Source organism: Aegilops tauschii, chromosome 7 (genome assembly GCF_002575655.3).
Source record: "Aegilops tauschii subsp. strangulata cultivar AL8/78 chromosome 7, Aet v6.0, whole genome shotgun sequence".
Taxonomy (NCBI): Eukaryota; Viridiplantae; Streptophyta; class Magnoliopsida; order Poales; family Poaceae; genus Aegilops; species Aegilops tauschii.
The window spans coordinates 634,080,525-634,096,491 of NC_053041.3; the positions used below are offsets into that span (position 1 = coordinate 634,080,525).

General features: G+C 42.3%; 1 protein-coding gene across 1 annotated transcript; it reads left to right on the forward strand.

Annotated features, from left to right (window-relative positions):
- Positions 1-203: 203 nt before the first annotated feature.
- On the forward strand, positions 204-7,861 carry LOC109752365 (disease resistance protein Pik-2-like). Its single transcript, XM_020311257.4, has 4 exons — positions 204-1,435; positions 3,015-3,053; positions 3,150-3,779; positions 4,837-7,861. The coding sequence occupies exons 1-4, from the start codon at positions 275-277 to the stop codon at positions 6,694-6,696; spliced, it is 3,690 nt and encodes a 1,229-aa protein (XP_020166846.3). The 5' UTR covers positions 204-274; the 3' UTR covers positions 6,697-7,861.
- Positions 7,862-15,967: the final 8,106 nt, after the last annotated feature.

Here is a 15,967-nt window from a genome sequence, read left to right on the forward strand (position 1 = left end):
GTGGCATGGAAGGAAAGCCTCAATTGGTGCGTGCATACAGATTTTTTCAGTCGGTTTTGCGTGCCATAGTTTAGTCCAGAGATTAATTTGTCTGCATCCGCCTTGTATGATCTATCAGTGAAAATAATTTCGTTTTTTTAGTAATGCATCCGCTCTTGTGCGGAAGAAGACATGCCCTCAAAATTTAGTCCCAAGTCTTTGTAAACAAATGTCCAATGTCAGCTTAGTTTGGCACATGGATGATCCATCGGTCTGAGTGATCCCCTTTAAGAGAATGCCCAGTCGATGTGGAAGTCCAGCACTAGCATATCACGCACAAGAAAACAACCACCCATTGAGGAGAGAAAGAGACATGGCGGACCTGGTTGTTGGGTTGGCCAAGTCAGTGGTGGAGGGGGCATTGACCAAGGCCCAGGCAGCCATCGAAGAAGAGGCCAAGCTTCGGCAGAGCACACAGCGCAACCTAGTGTTCATCACCGACGAGTTTGAAATGATGCACTCATTCCTCAAGGTAGCGGACGAGGAGCGCCTAGAGAACAAGGTGGTGATAACATGGGTGAGGCAGATCCGCGAGCTGGCCTACGACGTGGAAGACTGCATCGAGCTCGTCATCCACCTTGATAAAAAGAGCAGGTGGTGGTGGCACATGGTGCCGTCCTGGTGCATGGCGCTGCCACTGCCGCTTGACGAGGCGGCAAGCGAGATCGAGCAGCTCAAGGCGAGGGTGGAGGACGTGAGCACCAGGAACACGCGCTACAGCCTCATCAGCGACACGGGCTCCAAGCCCATCATCCTCCAGCAGGAGCGGGCGGCGTTTGGCGCCGCCATTATCGCTGCGACCACGGCCGATATGCTGGCGGAGGCAAGGGGCGCCACCAAGAGGCAGCAAGGATTCAGCGACCTCACCTGGCTGATCACCAAGAAGAAGCACGACCACAACAATGGCCTTCAAGTGATCTCGGTTTGGGGTGCGGCCGGTGACCATGGTATCACATCCATCATCAGGAAGACCTACAACCACACAGAGATATGCCAAGACTTCCCCTTCCGCTCCTGGGTGAAAATCATTCATCCTTTCAGTCCCCACCAATTCATGCGCAACATGATGGCTCAGTTCCATGTAACCTCTTGCATGGAACACAGAGCTATCATTGGCAGGGATGTGTTTGAGAAGATGGGGGCCACTCAAGAAGATCTCTTAACTGAGTTCGAGCGGATATTCAAGAAGAAGAGGTACCTCATCGTCTTGGAAGGCCTGTCACACATGGTAGATTGGGATGCTATCAGGGCATTTCTTCCTGACACCATAAATGGCAGCCGGATCATCGTGCTAACGCAGCAATCCGAAATAGCAACCTTGTGCATCGGACACTCATACCAGGTGGTGGAGCTCCGAAAGTTCTCGGAAGAGCACTCTGTTTGTGCACTCTACAAGGTAATTAAGCTGGAACCACCATTAATTACTTCCACTAAATCTTATGTTCTCTTACCTTTTAACGTAAGTATGTTTGGGTTGCCAGTTTGGACCAAAACACATTCTTTAATGCACAGCTTTGGTAATTGCTGCATTCGGTAAAAAAAAATCAGGTGACAAACCTACTAGCTTGTACTACACATATTCTCAAATAGATGATGTTCTACATGGCACACCGTCAATTTTTCTACTATCATTAATATCTATCTATCTATCTATCTACTACTGCTGCTACTGCTACTACTACTAAAAGGACAATATATAAAGTAGAGAGATATGCTAGAAATTCACACAAAAAGCAAAACACCCAGACGTCAATGTGATGGACCATCTCTTTTTGAATATATTGTAATGGCTAGATCTACATAACAATACCGTTTTGAAAAAAAATCTAGATAACAATACCTAAATAAACAGTAGCCATTAGATCTGTTGAATGGAGCTCGGCTTCCATGGAGGCCGAGTTTGAATTATCAAAATTCATATTTAACGTTTCTTTTTTTCGAAACAAATACACATATACTTAGAGACATAATGTGCAAGTGTGTAAATTTTCAGGACGAAATACGTTGAAATTAGTGCTACACAAAAAAAAACAAATCTATGGCTTTTTAGTACACTTACTATTCATCCTCAAAGTCCATGATTTTTTTTGCACAGCTCACATTTCAAAGTATTTCATCCTGAAAATTTACACACATACAAATCACATCCTTGTATACTTGTACAATTGTTTTCGGATTTTTTGAAACTAAAAGGTTTGAACTTTAATATTGTTCAAAAATTTCGGCATCCATGGAAGTCGAGCTCCAAAATTCCGTACTCCGTTATATCCACGTAATCATACCTAAACAAACCATGTTTGTTAGATCTTACATAAAAATATCACAGCCATTAGATATAATAATCATACCTGAACTGCCCGAGATCCACATATTCATCTGTAAAAAAATTAACACGTTAGATCTTCATAACTATACCTAAATAAATCATAACTAGTAATCTTTCTATCTCAAAAATTCTTTTTAAGCCAACTCGTTAATCATTAGTTGAACTATAAACAACATGAACATGTTGCACATATTTAAACACATTAGTTCTCACCACATAGAGCGATGCTAATCTAATGGAATGGATATATACATGATGGAACCTACAAAAAATTAAAGTTAATTAATCTTCCTCCTACCATCTTATGCTATAAACAATTAGTACTATCATCATCTTCCAAAATTCCTTACAGCAATTAGTACTATCACATATAATGGACAAAAACGTCTTATCTTAAGGGATGTGAGATCATGTCTTATTTGAGAGAACTTACTTGTATTTTTCTATTTCTCTCTCTCTTACAAGTCATCAGATATGCTACATGACAACCTTAAAACGGTGAAAATACCTCATTACACATGCACTTTATGACCTTTTTCTTAACATTCCCTTCCCATGAGCTAGCTAAGAAAATTATTCCAAGTTGTCTATGCATATTCCTTTACTCTCTCTAAATTATATGTGTCTTAATCTTTGTCCCGACATGAAGGCTTCTCAAGGTGATGGAGATAAAGACAAGAACCCAGTGGTAAGTTGACCATAAAATTGCTCCAACTTGGCTATGTGTCATTTCCTAGCTCTCTATTGTGCATGCATGTTAAGATCTTCCTACACATGTATCTAGGATGCTGATGCTGGTAAAGATCAAGGCATAGAACCAATGGCTTCTATGGAGAACAAAGTTAGAGAGGAAAAAATCATGTCACTTAAAGAGGAAGCAAAGGAGTGGCGGGAGGAGAACGATGGCCTTGTAGGACGTGAGTCACAAATGACTGACCTTGTTAAATGTCTATCTGAGGCACGTGTCCACTCTCTCCCAGTAATGTCCGTATGGGGGATAGCTCAAGTTGGGAAATCAGCACTTGTCAAAAAATTGTTCTATGACACAGTGCTTCCGCTTCAGGGTGGCAAATCCAAATATGAGGATTATTATTGGGTGGATGTATCCCATCCATTTAATATGAGAGACTTGTATATGACCCTACTTTCTGATTTTCATTCGGAGAAAGAACCAACTGAAGAATGTCACCGTCTTCTGAAGAAAGATTGGTGCCTCATTGTTATCGATGATCTCCTGTCCACAAAGGATTGGGATATGATACAATCTGCCTTGGTATCCAAACATTTAAAGAGCGTTGTCATTGTCATCACAACTGATCCAATCATTGCTGAATATTGCACAAATAAAGAAGAGCTCGTGTTTAATGTCAAGGCTCTAGAAGCTACCGACGCCTTTGATCTCTTCAAAAAGCAGGTATGTTTATTCTCTCAGCAATCGTCTAATGAGCTAATTTTCGCCAATCTCCTTGGAAGTCCAAGATATTGCATATATATCAGCTTTATTAAGTATGTCTCTTATTGTTTGCTTTTAATTTGGGGAGAAATCAATTATATGTGTTAGAATAATCGAAACATATGCTAGTTATGAGTTCGAATGTCATGAAATTGTTTTTATTTTTTGGTTTTCAAGAATTCTATCTCTAGCGATCATTTGTGTTGGGGAGATCGGACCAATAGCACGTGTCATGCATATGATATTCTAGATAATTTTTGTTGTTTTCTATCTCATGAATGATACTTATATTAGATAAAGTGATGATATTGTTCCTCGTTTATTTCTTTAACTGGCATTTTAGCATTTCCTAGTAAGCTTACGCGTGCTCTTGATTGCCATCAAATAATGACCAAAATAGTTGTCTACTATTTACATAGTTTCTTTTGTCTATACATGCTTTATTAATTATCAACCATATTGTTTAGTGAAAGAAAATTAAATCACATGGAAAAATTAAATGAAGAATGTGGAAATAATATTTAAGGTTAATGAATTTATACACCCTAGTCAATAATCCATGCCCATGCATGGACCATTTGTTTAGGTGGTAAAGTTTTTAAACACTAAAATAGTTATGCCATTAATTGATCATTTAAATATATAAAATCATTAAATGTGGGAAATTTCTATCTGTATGGATATGAAATATTATAATTCAAACATGGAATATTTAGCATTATGTTTGTAAGGAAGAATGTAACCAAATATTATGACAAATATGCAATGTTTATCTTTTATTATTTTGTCATGCATACATGACTATTGAATAACCTTTGCATTTACTTTCTTGATCAAAGCTCTATGGGTACTCAATTGTCATTTCAAGTAGAAGAGCATGTGTTTTTGTAGAGTGCCCACACTTTTATGTACTCCTAATGCTAACTTTCTGGCTTATCTAATGAAATTGATGTTTACTCCTAATGCTAACTGGCCACAATTAATATCGCTAATCAAGTCATTTTAACAAAATACGCAGGTACTTAAGAAGGTTTTACCATACCCTTTAAATGAGCATGAGAAGGGTGTAAAAGAACTTATTTCAAAGTGTGGGGGTCTTCCCAAAGTAATATCTGCTATAGCTGCGTTACTGGCCACGAAGACTAGCAAAAGGATAGAAATTATTAATTCTTTGAATGACAGATTTATGCACCGTCTGAAGACTGATCTGGAGTATGACAATCTACAAGATCTATTTGGCTGGCTGAATTCTTACTTCCGTACTTGTCCCGATGCCCTCAAGCCATGTATCTTCTACCTCTCGATTTTTCCTCAAGATAAAACCATCCGGCGGAGGCGACTGGTAAGGCGATGGATCGCGGAGGGCTACTCCAGGGACAGCGACAATGAATCTGCAGAGGAGAATGGGGAGAAACACTTCGCTAAGCTGCTTGAACTGAGCATAATTCAGCAGATATCATTGGAGTCGTTGTCGTCGTCAACATCAGTCAACAGCTATACATTCAGTGTGGACAAAGTTAGGATGGTTATGTGCCAGGTGAATGGTTTCATTCGGGAGTACGTCGTGTCACGGCGCATGGAAGAGAATCTTGTGTTTGAACTGGGTGGCAAGTGTGCACTAACCACCCAACGCAATGGGCGTCACCTTGTCATATTGGATACATGGAGAAGAGATAAAATTGTGTTTGCCAGCATGGACTTCTCTCGGCTACGGTCACTAACGGTGTTTGGAGGGTGGGAGTCATTCTTTATCTCTGAAAGTATGAAGATGCTTCGGGTGCTTGATCTAGAGAATGCAAAGGCTTTAAATGATGGTGATCTTGCCAAGATATTGGACTGGTTGCGTCGCCTCAAGTTCCTCTCATTGCGAGGGCACACTGAGATCAACCATCTGCCAGGTTCATTACATCATCTGAGGCAGCTCCAGACACTCGATGTGAGGGGCACCTCAATAACTACCCTTCCAAAGAAGATCACCAAGTTACAGAAACTGCAGTACATTCGTGCCGGCACCCTCACCATCAACATTGAACCACCAGTTTCATCCAGCAGATGCAGTAGGCCTACAATCAGTGTTGAGGTGCCTGCAAAGATTGGGGAACTGACTGCGTTGCACACACTTGGTGTTGTCAACATCACTGCTTCAGGCACAAAGAAAACAGTGAAAGAGCTCCAGAAGCTCACCCAGTTGCGCAAGCTCGGGGTGTCCGGCATCAATGGGAAGAACAACAGCAATTTTTTCTCTGCAATCAAAGATCATGCCCATCTGGAATCCTTGTCAATTTCGCTCAACAAGGATAACAAGAAAGGTCGTTGCTTGGATGACATGATCTTCCTGCCTTGTACAAACCTTCGGAGCCTTAAGCTATATGGGCTTGAAGATATGTTGCCAAAATGGACGGACGAGCAGCTTGAAAAGTTTGAAAATCTCACAAAGCTGGAGCTGGAGATGGCCTCTTTACCAGAAGATGTCATAAGGCTCGTTGACAAGCTTCCAGAACTACGTATTCTTCGTGTCAAGCTGCGTCAAGCCGGTGAGCTCAATTTCTGTGTCATGGTGAATGAATTCGAGGCCGACTCCTACAAAAAGATCAAGATTCTTGAGATTTCCTGCTCTGAAAGTTTACCTGTGAGTGTGACTTTTGGATCATCAACAATGAAGAACCTTGAGCTGCTCAAGGTTGAGTGCTACGGTGGGTTACCGCCTTATGAGTTCAGTGGCCTGGGAGACCTAGAAGAACTCAGGGAAATCGTGCTAGTTAATGGCTCCAACGCCCAAGCACTGAAGCAACAACTCGATGACCAGCTTGTCAAGGACCAGCCGAAAGAAAAGAAGCCTGTCGTGAAGCTGCTCGTCCTGAAGGGTCATCAATCATAGCAGTTTGGTTTGTTCCAGTTTGTGTTTTTACCATACTAGCTCAATGTCCAGTACGCCTTGATTTGTTTGTGTAATATATTTCTCTTGTACAATTTACATTGGCATCATTGTGATGTGGAGGGGACTGTTTATTTCCTGTTTTCTTAATTTTTTAACTACCTGCCATTGTAATCTCTTCTTGCTGCTTCCATACTAGTGCAACACTCTACCAGCTAGTAGTATTTGTACATGTTTCTTCTCAATTGCCTTGATTATGATGTATGACTGTTACCGAGGTAGCATACTGATACTATCATAAAGAGATGGTTGGCGTTATCCATCTTGCTTATCCATTCAAAAGGATGTCTATATTCAATTTTGATGTATATATCGATCTTTGTGTACCTGTCTCCTTTGTAGTTACAAGTAGGGCCATTTTGCTCAGTTTTTGAAATGGCTCTGTATGCAGATGACATTTAACGTTGATCGAGTTAATAGAGCTAACGACCACTAGCTAGCTGCAGATTCGTTTGGTTAGGTTAAAAATCAGTTGAGTTTCTTACTGATGACCTTGGTGGAACCCCCCAAGCTAGTCTCGGCATACTTATCTAGGTCTCGCGAGTCTCAATCGATCTTAATTAGCAGGAGTTCGATCGATCCCTCAAGTCTTCTCAGTAATCTGGCTGACTCCAGTTAACAATGTCTGTCAGAACATTAGAAAAAACAGTGCCAATCAGATCTGGCTTTTCAAACTGAAAGTGGTACAATGTGAAGTAAAGAAAAAAACACGTCATCATTATATTATGAAGATCGAGATTGGCAGTTTGGAGTCGACGATGCCGATACACTCGTTCAAGGCATATTAATTACCTAGCTGTTGTGCGCTAACTTAAATTTTCATGGTGGAGTCGATCGAGAACATGGCCGGCTAGCTAGCTAAACCCAAGGATGGATCTCAAGCTCTAACTAAGCAAGCATGCATGCATGTGAGGGCTGTCGACCGAGCTAACCAATTGAATTACCATGCATCTAGCGAACTACTACACCTTAAGTTATGCATGATTTGTTTGTGTATGGAGCAGTCAGAGCGATCGAGCTAGCTTTGCGTGCAGATCGAATCGTTGACACCAAGATTAACGAGGCTAATCGTGCCAATGCCCATCAGCCCATGTTCATCGACTGCAGTGGCGGAGCAGGATATTATTTATCAACTGTTTTCAGTTTCCACTCAAGAACTACAGTAGAAATTTTTATGTATGTGCATTTTATATTGTTTTTTCTATAGATGATATTTTCTTGTATGAAGTATTCTACTAGACTACTACACATCCTATATTTCTTATTTTTATTTATCTGTTTAGCTGTGTCTACGCACTTGAAACAATTCGTTGATGTTATGGAAATTGCTCCCTTTTTCAAAAATAATTTTATTGTATAGTGTTATGCCCTCCGAATAAGCACAAGACATAACAAGGAAATTTGCCAAATTGAAAAGGGTGTGCGGCTCCAAACAGTCTACATGAAGGAGAGAACAACGACCTAGGCATGCACATGGGCCGTGGAAGGATCTAAAATCAACTCTTTGTGGCTTGAACACATCCTAAAGTTACATGTAGGTATGTACAAAGTTGAGCTATTGAAGGTATGTGTCAACTTCGTGTGATGTCAATTTCATGGTAGGCAGTGCTGTTCGAAACCTTATATAGCATCATGTGTGTTTCATTGTACTGGTGGTTGTAAAATCGAAATATTTGCCATTTGGAACAACAGGTAGATTTCTTTGACCGCAGTGTTGGAACTCGCCCACAGGATCGATCACATCAATTCACGACGAACACACACGCGCAAAACTTTTGGCCAAAGGTTTTTCTCTGTTCCTCACGGTGTTACAAAACTTGCACGGGGCTGTCCATATATATATGCATGTAGCAGCCACCGTCCTGACAAGACCTAAACCTACACGGGCGTACAAACCACGTCCAACTCCAATTTGACTCCAATAGCTGATTACTACTAGGACTTAGCTGGCCTAAACTAGGACACGGTCAGACTCCTAGACGAACTCAGATTAACTACTAGTACGTAGACAACTACTACGTACAAGGCTCTGACTTATAACCTAACAAACTCAAGATTACCATAACAATCTTTCCCTAATCTTGACTCTGGTCTTCTGTGCTTCTCTCGTCTTGACTTGCTGATGATCATCCCTTTGCCGACTCATCAGCTTGCACCACGACAAGTCAAATTGCCGGCTAGATTGTTGGCAACATTCTCTCCCCAATTTTGACTTGGCGAATTTACGGACCACCTCAAATATGCTTTGGACTACCCAGCCTCGCTAGTAACCTGTGGAATACACCACCCGGTGGACTACACCATCAATCCTAGCAAGATACATGCCGGCTCCTTGTGGATCACACCACCCCGTGCACTGCACCATGCACTCCAGCCTCATGTAGAGACATGGCCTCATTGAAGAGACTCACCTTCACTGGTTTACCGTCCCCACATACTTGAACCTGATCCTCTCGTCGAGACACATAGACGACTTGGGCATGCTTCATCTTCAACGCCTCCTCACAGAGACGGGCACTTGGACATGACGACGACTGACGACCAACTGACCGACCGACCGGTTGTGCTAACCCGCATGATAATTGTCTGTTGTTCATGCTATAATTGTATTAACTGGAAACCGTAATACATGTGTGAATACATAGACCACAACATGTCCCTAGTAAGCCTCTAGTTGACTAGCTCATTGATCAATAGATGGTTATGGTTTCCTGACCATGGACATTGGATGTCATTGATAACGGGATCACATCATTAGGAGAATGATGTGATGGACAAGACCCAATCCTAAGCATAGCACAAGATCGTGCAGTTCGTTTGCTAGAGCTTTTCTAATGTCAAGTATCATTTACTTAGACCATGAGATTGTGCAACTCCCGGATACCGTAGGAATGCTTTGGGTGTACCAAACGTCACAACGTAACTGGGTGGCTATAAAGGTGCACTACAGGTATCTCCGAAAGTGTCTGTTGGTTGGCACGAATCGAGACTGGGATTTGTCACTCCGTATGACAGAGAGGTATCTCTGGGCCCACTCGGTAATGCATCATCATAATGAGCTCAATGTGACCAAGTGTTTGGTCACGGGATCATGCATTACGGTACGAGTAAAGTGACTTGCCGGTAACGAGATTGAACAAGGTATTGGGATACCGACGATCGAATCTCGGGCAAGTAACGTACCGATTGACAAAGGGAATTGTATACAGGATTGATTGAATCCTCGACATCGTGGTTCATCCGATGAGATCATCATGGAACATGTGGGAGCCAACATGGGTATCCAGATCCCGCTGTTGGTTATTGACCGGAGAGTCGTCTCGGTCATGTCTGCATGTCTCCCGAACCCGTAGGGTCTACACACTTAAGGTTCGGTGACGCTAGGGTTGTAGAGATATTAGTATGCGGAAATCCAAAAGTCGTTCGGAGTCCCGGATGAGATCCCGGACGTCACGAGGAGTTCCGGAATGGTCCGGAGGTAAAGATTTATATATGGGAAGTCCTATTTTGGCCACCGGAAAATGTTCGGGATTTTTCGGTATTGTACCGGGAAGGTTCTAGAAGGTTCCGAAGTGGGGCCCACCTGCATGGGGGGACCCACATGAACGTGGGTAGTGGGGGCAAGGCCCCACACCCCTGGTCAAGGCGCACCAAGATCCCACCTTAGAAGGAATAAGATCATATCCCGAAGGGATAAGATCAAGATCCCTAAAAAAGGGGGATAACAATCGGTGGGGAAGGGAAATGATGGGATTTCTTTCCCCCACCTTTGCCAACGCCCCAATGGACTTGGAGGGCAAGAAACCAGCCCCCTCCACCCCTATATATAGTGGGGAGGCGCATGGGAGCAGCACCCCAAGCCCTGGCGCCTCCCTCCCTCCCGTGACACCTCTTCCTCCCCGCTTGCGCTTGGCGAAGCCCTGCCGGGATCCCGCTACTTCCACCACCACGTCGTCGTGCTGCTGGATCTCCATCAACTTCTCCTTCCCCCTTGCTGGATCAAGAAGGAGGAGACGTCCCCGCTCCGTACGTGTGTTGAACGCGGAGGTGCCGTCCGTTCGGCGCTAGGATCATCGGTGATTTGGATCACGACGAGTACGACTCCATCAACCCCATTCTCTTGAACGCTTCCGCTCGCAATCTACAAGGGTATGTAGATGCACTCCTCCCCTCTCGTTGCTAGCATCTCCTAGATTGATCTTGGTGACACGTAGGAAAATTCTGAATTTCTGCTACGTTCCCCAACAGTGGCATCATGAGCCAGGTCTATGCGTAGATTCTATGCACGAGTAGAACACAAAGTAGTTGTGGGCGATGATTTGTTCCATTTGCTTGCCGTTACTACTCTTATCTTGATTCGGCGGCATTGTGGGATGAAGCGGCCCGGACCGACCTTACACGTACTCTTACGTGAGACAGGTTCCACCGACTGACATGCACTTGATGCATAAGGTGGCTAGCGGGTGTCTGTCTCTCCCACTTTAGTTGGATCATATTCGATGAAAAGGGTCCTTATGAAGGTTAAATAGCAATTGGCATATCACCGTTGTGGCTTTTGCGTAGGTAAGAAACGTTCTTGCTAGAAACCCATAGCAGCCACGTAAAACATGCAACAACAATTAGAAGACGTCTAACTTGTTTTTGCAGGGTATGCTATGTGATGTGATATGGCCAAAAGGATGTGATGAATTATATATGTGATGTATGAGATTGATCATGTTCTTGTAATAGGAATCACGACTTGCATGTCGATGAGTATGACAACCGGCAGGAGCCATAGGAGTTGTCTTAATTTATTGTATGACATGTGTGTCAATGAAAACGCCATGTAATTACTTTACTTTATTGCTAACCGTTAGCCATAGTAGCAGAAGTAATATTTGGCGAGACAACTTCATGAAGACACAATGATGGAGATCATGGTGTCATGCCGGTGACGAAGGTGATCATGCCGCGCCTCGAAGATGGAGATCAAAGGCGCAAGATGATATTGGCCATATCATGTCACTTTATGATTTGCATGTGATGTTTGTCATGTTTACATCTTATTTGCTTAGAACGACGGTAGCATAAATAAGATGATCCCTCACTAAAATTTCAAGAGATGTGTTCCCCCTAACTGTGCACCGTTGCGAAGGTTCGTTGTTTCGAAGCACCACGTGATGATCGGGTGTGATAGATTCTAACGTTCGCATACAACGGGTGTTGACGAGCCTAGCATGTACAGACATGGCCTCGGAACACAAGCAAAACACTTAGGTTGACTTGACGAGCCTAGCATGTACAGACATGGCCTCGGAACACAAGAGACCGAAAGGTCAAACATGAGTCGTATAGTAGATACGATCAACATGGAGATGTTCACCGATGATGACTAGTCCGTCTCACGTGATGATCGGACACGGCCTAGTCGATTCGGATCATGTATCACTTAGATGACTAGAGGGATGTCTATCTAAGTGGGAGTTCATTAAATAACCAGATGAACTTAATTATCATGAACATAGTCAAAAGGTCTTTGCAAATAATGTCGTAGCTTACGCTTTAGTTCTACTAAGATATGTTCCTAGAGAAAATTTAGTTGAAAGTTGATAGTAGCAATTATGCGGACTGGGTCCGTAAACTGAGGATTGTCCTCATTGCTGCACAGAAGGCTTATGTCCTTAATGCACCGCTCAGTGTGCTGAACCTCGAGCGTCGTTTGTGGATGTTGCGAACATCTGACATACACGTTTTGATGACTACGTGATAGTTCAGTGCGTAATGTTGAACGGTTTAAAATTGTGGCACCAAAGACGGTTTTGAAACGTCGCAGAACATATGAGATGTTCCAAAGACTGAAATTGGGATTTCAGACTAATGCCCACGTCAAGAGGTATGAGACCTCTGACAAGTTTCTTAAGCCCGCAAACTAAGGGAGAAAAGCTCAATCGTTGAGCATGTGCTCAGATTGTCTGAGTACTACAATCACTTGAATCGAGTGGGAGTTAATCTTCCAGATGAGATAGTGATGGTTCTCCATAGTCACTGCCACCAAGCTATTAGAGCTTCGTGATGAACTATAACATATCAGGGATAGACATGATGATCCTTGAGCAACTCGCGATGTTTGACACCGCGAAAGTAGAAATCAAGAAGGAGCATCAATTGTTGATGGTTAGTAAAACCACTAGTTTCTAGAAGGGCAAGGGCAAGAAGGGATACTTCATGAAACGGCAAATCAGTTGCTGCTCTAGTGAAGAAACCCAAGGTTGAACCCAAACCCGAGACTAAGTGCTTCTGAAATGAGGGGAACGGTCACTGAAGCAGAACTACCCTAGACACTTCGTAGATGAGAAGGATGGCAAGGTCGACAGAAGTATATTGGATATACATTATATTAATGTGTACTTTACTAGTACTCCTAGTAGCACCAGGGTATTAGATACCGGTTCGGTTGCTAAGTGTTAGTAACTCGAAATAAAAGCTGCGGAATAAACGGAGACTAGCTAAAGGTGAGATGACGATATGTGTTGGAAGTGTTTCCAAGGTTGATGTGATCAAGCATCGCATGCTCCCTCTACCATCGAGATTGGGGTTAAACCTGAATAATAATTATTTGGTGTTTGCGTTGAGCATAGACATGATTGGATTATGTTTATCGCAATACGGTTATTCATTAAAGGAGAATAATGGTTACTCTGTCTATTTGAATAATACCTTCAATGGTCTTGCACCTAAAATGAATGGTTTATTGAATCTCGATCGTAGTGATACACATGTTCATGCCAAAAGATATAAGATAGTAATGATAGTACCACATACTTGTGGCACTGCCACTTGAGTCATATTGGTATAAAACGCATGAAGAAGCTCCATGTTGATGGATCTTTGGACTCACTCGTTTTTGAAAAGATTGAGACATGCGAACCATGTCTATTAGTATATATGCATGAAGAAAGTCCATACAGATGGATCATTTGGACTCACTTGATTTTGAATCACTTGAGACATGCAAATCATACCACATGGGCAAGATGACCGAAAGGCCTCGTTTTCAGTAAGATGGAACAAGAGAGCAACTTGTTGGAAGTAATACATTTGATGTGTGCAGTCCAATGAGTGCCGAGGCACGCAGTGGATATCGTTATGTTCTTACTTCACAGATGATTTGAGTAGATGCTGAGAATATTTACTTGATGAAACACAAGTCTGAATTATTGAAAGGTTCAAGTAATTTCAGAGTGAAGTTGAAGATCGTCGTGACAAGAGGATAAAATGTCTGTGATATGATCATAGAGATGAATATCTGAGTTACGAGTTTGGCACACAATTAAGAAATTGTGGAAATTGTTTCACGACTAATACCGCCTGGAACACCGTATTGTGATGGTGTGTCCGAACATCATAACTGCACCCTATTGGATATGGTGCATACCATGATGTCTCTTATCGAATTACAACTATCGTTTATGGTTTAGGCATTAGAGACAACCGCATTCACTTTAAATAGGGCACCACGCAATTCCATTGAGACGACACCGTATGAACTATGGTTTAGAGAAACCTAAGCTGTCGTTTCTTAAAAGTTTGGGGCTGCGACTCTTATGTGAAAAAAAATTCAGGCTGATAAGCTCGAACCCAAAGCGGATAAATGCATCTTCATAGAATACCCAAAACAGTTGGGTATACCTCCTATTTCAGATCTGGAAGCAAAAGTGATTGTTTCTAGAAACGGGTCCTTTCTCGAGGAAAAGTTTCTCTCGAAAGAATTGAGTGGGAGGATGGTGGAGACTTTGATGAGGTCATTGAACCGTCACTTCAACTAATGTGTAGCAGGGCACGGGAAGTTGTTCCTGTGGCACCTACACCAATTGAAGTGGAAGCTTATGATAGTGATCATGAAACTTCAGATCAAGTCACTACCAAACCTCATAGGACGACAAGGATGCGTACTACTTTAGAGTGGTACGTAATCCTGTCTTGGAAGTCATGTTGCTAGAAAACAATGAACCTACGAGCTATGGAGAAGCGATGGTGGGCCCGGATTCCGACGAATGGCTTGAGGCCATAAAATCCGAGAGGATCCATGTATGAAAACAAAGTATAGACTTTGAAAGAACTACTTGATGGTCGTAAGGCTGTTGGGTACAGATGGATTTTAAAGGGAAGACAGACAATGATGGTAAGTGTCACCATTAAGAAAGCTCGACTTGTCGTTAAGATGTTTTCCGGCAAGTTCAAGGAGTTGACTGCGATGAGACTTTCTCACTCGTAGCGATGCTAAGAGTCTGTTAGAATTATATTAGCAGTTACTGCATTATTTATGAAATCTTGCAGATAGGATGTCAAAACATTGTTTCCTCGACGATTTTCTTGAGGAAAGGTTGTATGTGATACAACCAGAAGGTTTTGTCAATCCTAAAAGATGCTAACAAGTATGCAAAGCTCCAGCAATCCTTCTAAGGATTGGAGTAAGCATCTCGGAGTTGGAATGAACGCTTTGATGAGATGATCAAAGATTTTGGGTTTATACAAGGTTCATGAGAAACTTGTATTTCCAAAGAAGTGAGTGGGAGCACTATAGAATTTTTGATGAGTATATGTTGTTAACATATTGTTGATCAGAAATGATGTAGAATTTCTGGAAAGCATCCAGGATTATTTGAAAAGTGTTTTTTAATGGAAAACCTGGATTAAGCTACTTGAACATTGAGCATCAAGATCTATAAGGATAGATCAAAAACGCTTAATAGTACTTTCAAATGAATACATACCGTGACAAGATTTTGAAGGAGTTCAAAATAGATCAGCAAAGAAGGAGTTCTTGGTTGTGTTACAAGGTGTGAGTATTGAGTAAGACTCAAGACCTGACCACGGCAGAAGAGAGAGAAAGGACGAAGGTCGTCCCCTATGCTTTAGACGTAGGCTCTACAGTATGCTATGCTGTGTACCGCACCTGAAGTGTGCCTTGCCATGAGTTAGTCAAGGGGTACAATAGTGATCCGGGAATGGATCACATGACAGCGGTCGAACTTATCCTTAGTATCTAGTGGACTAAGGAATTTTCTCGATTATGGAGGTGGTAAAACAGTTCGTCGTAAAGGGTTACGTCGATGCAAACTTTGACACTAATCCGGATGACTCTGAGTAGTAAACCGGATTCGTATAGTAGAGCAGTTATTTGGAATAGCTCCAAGTAGCGCGTGGTAGCTACATCTACAAGATGACATAG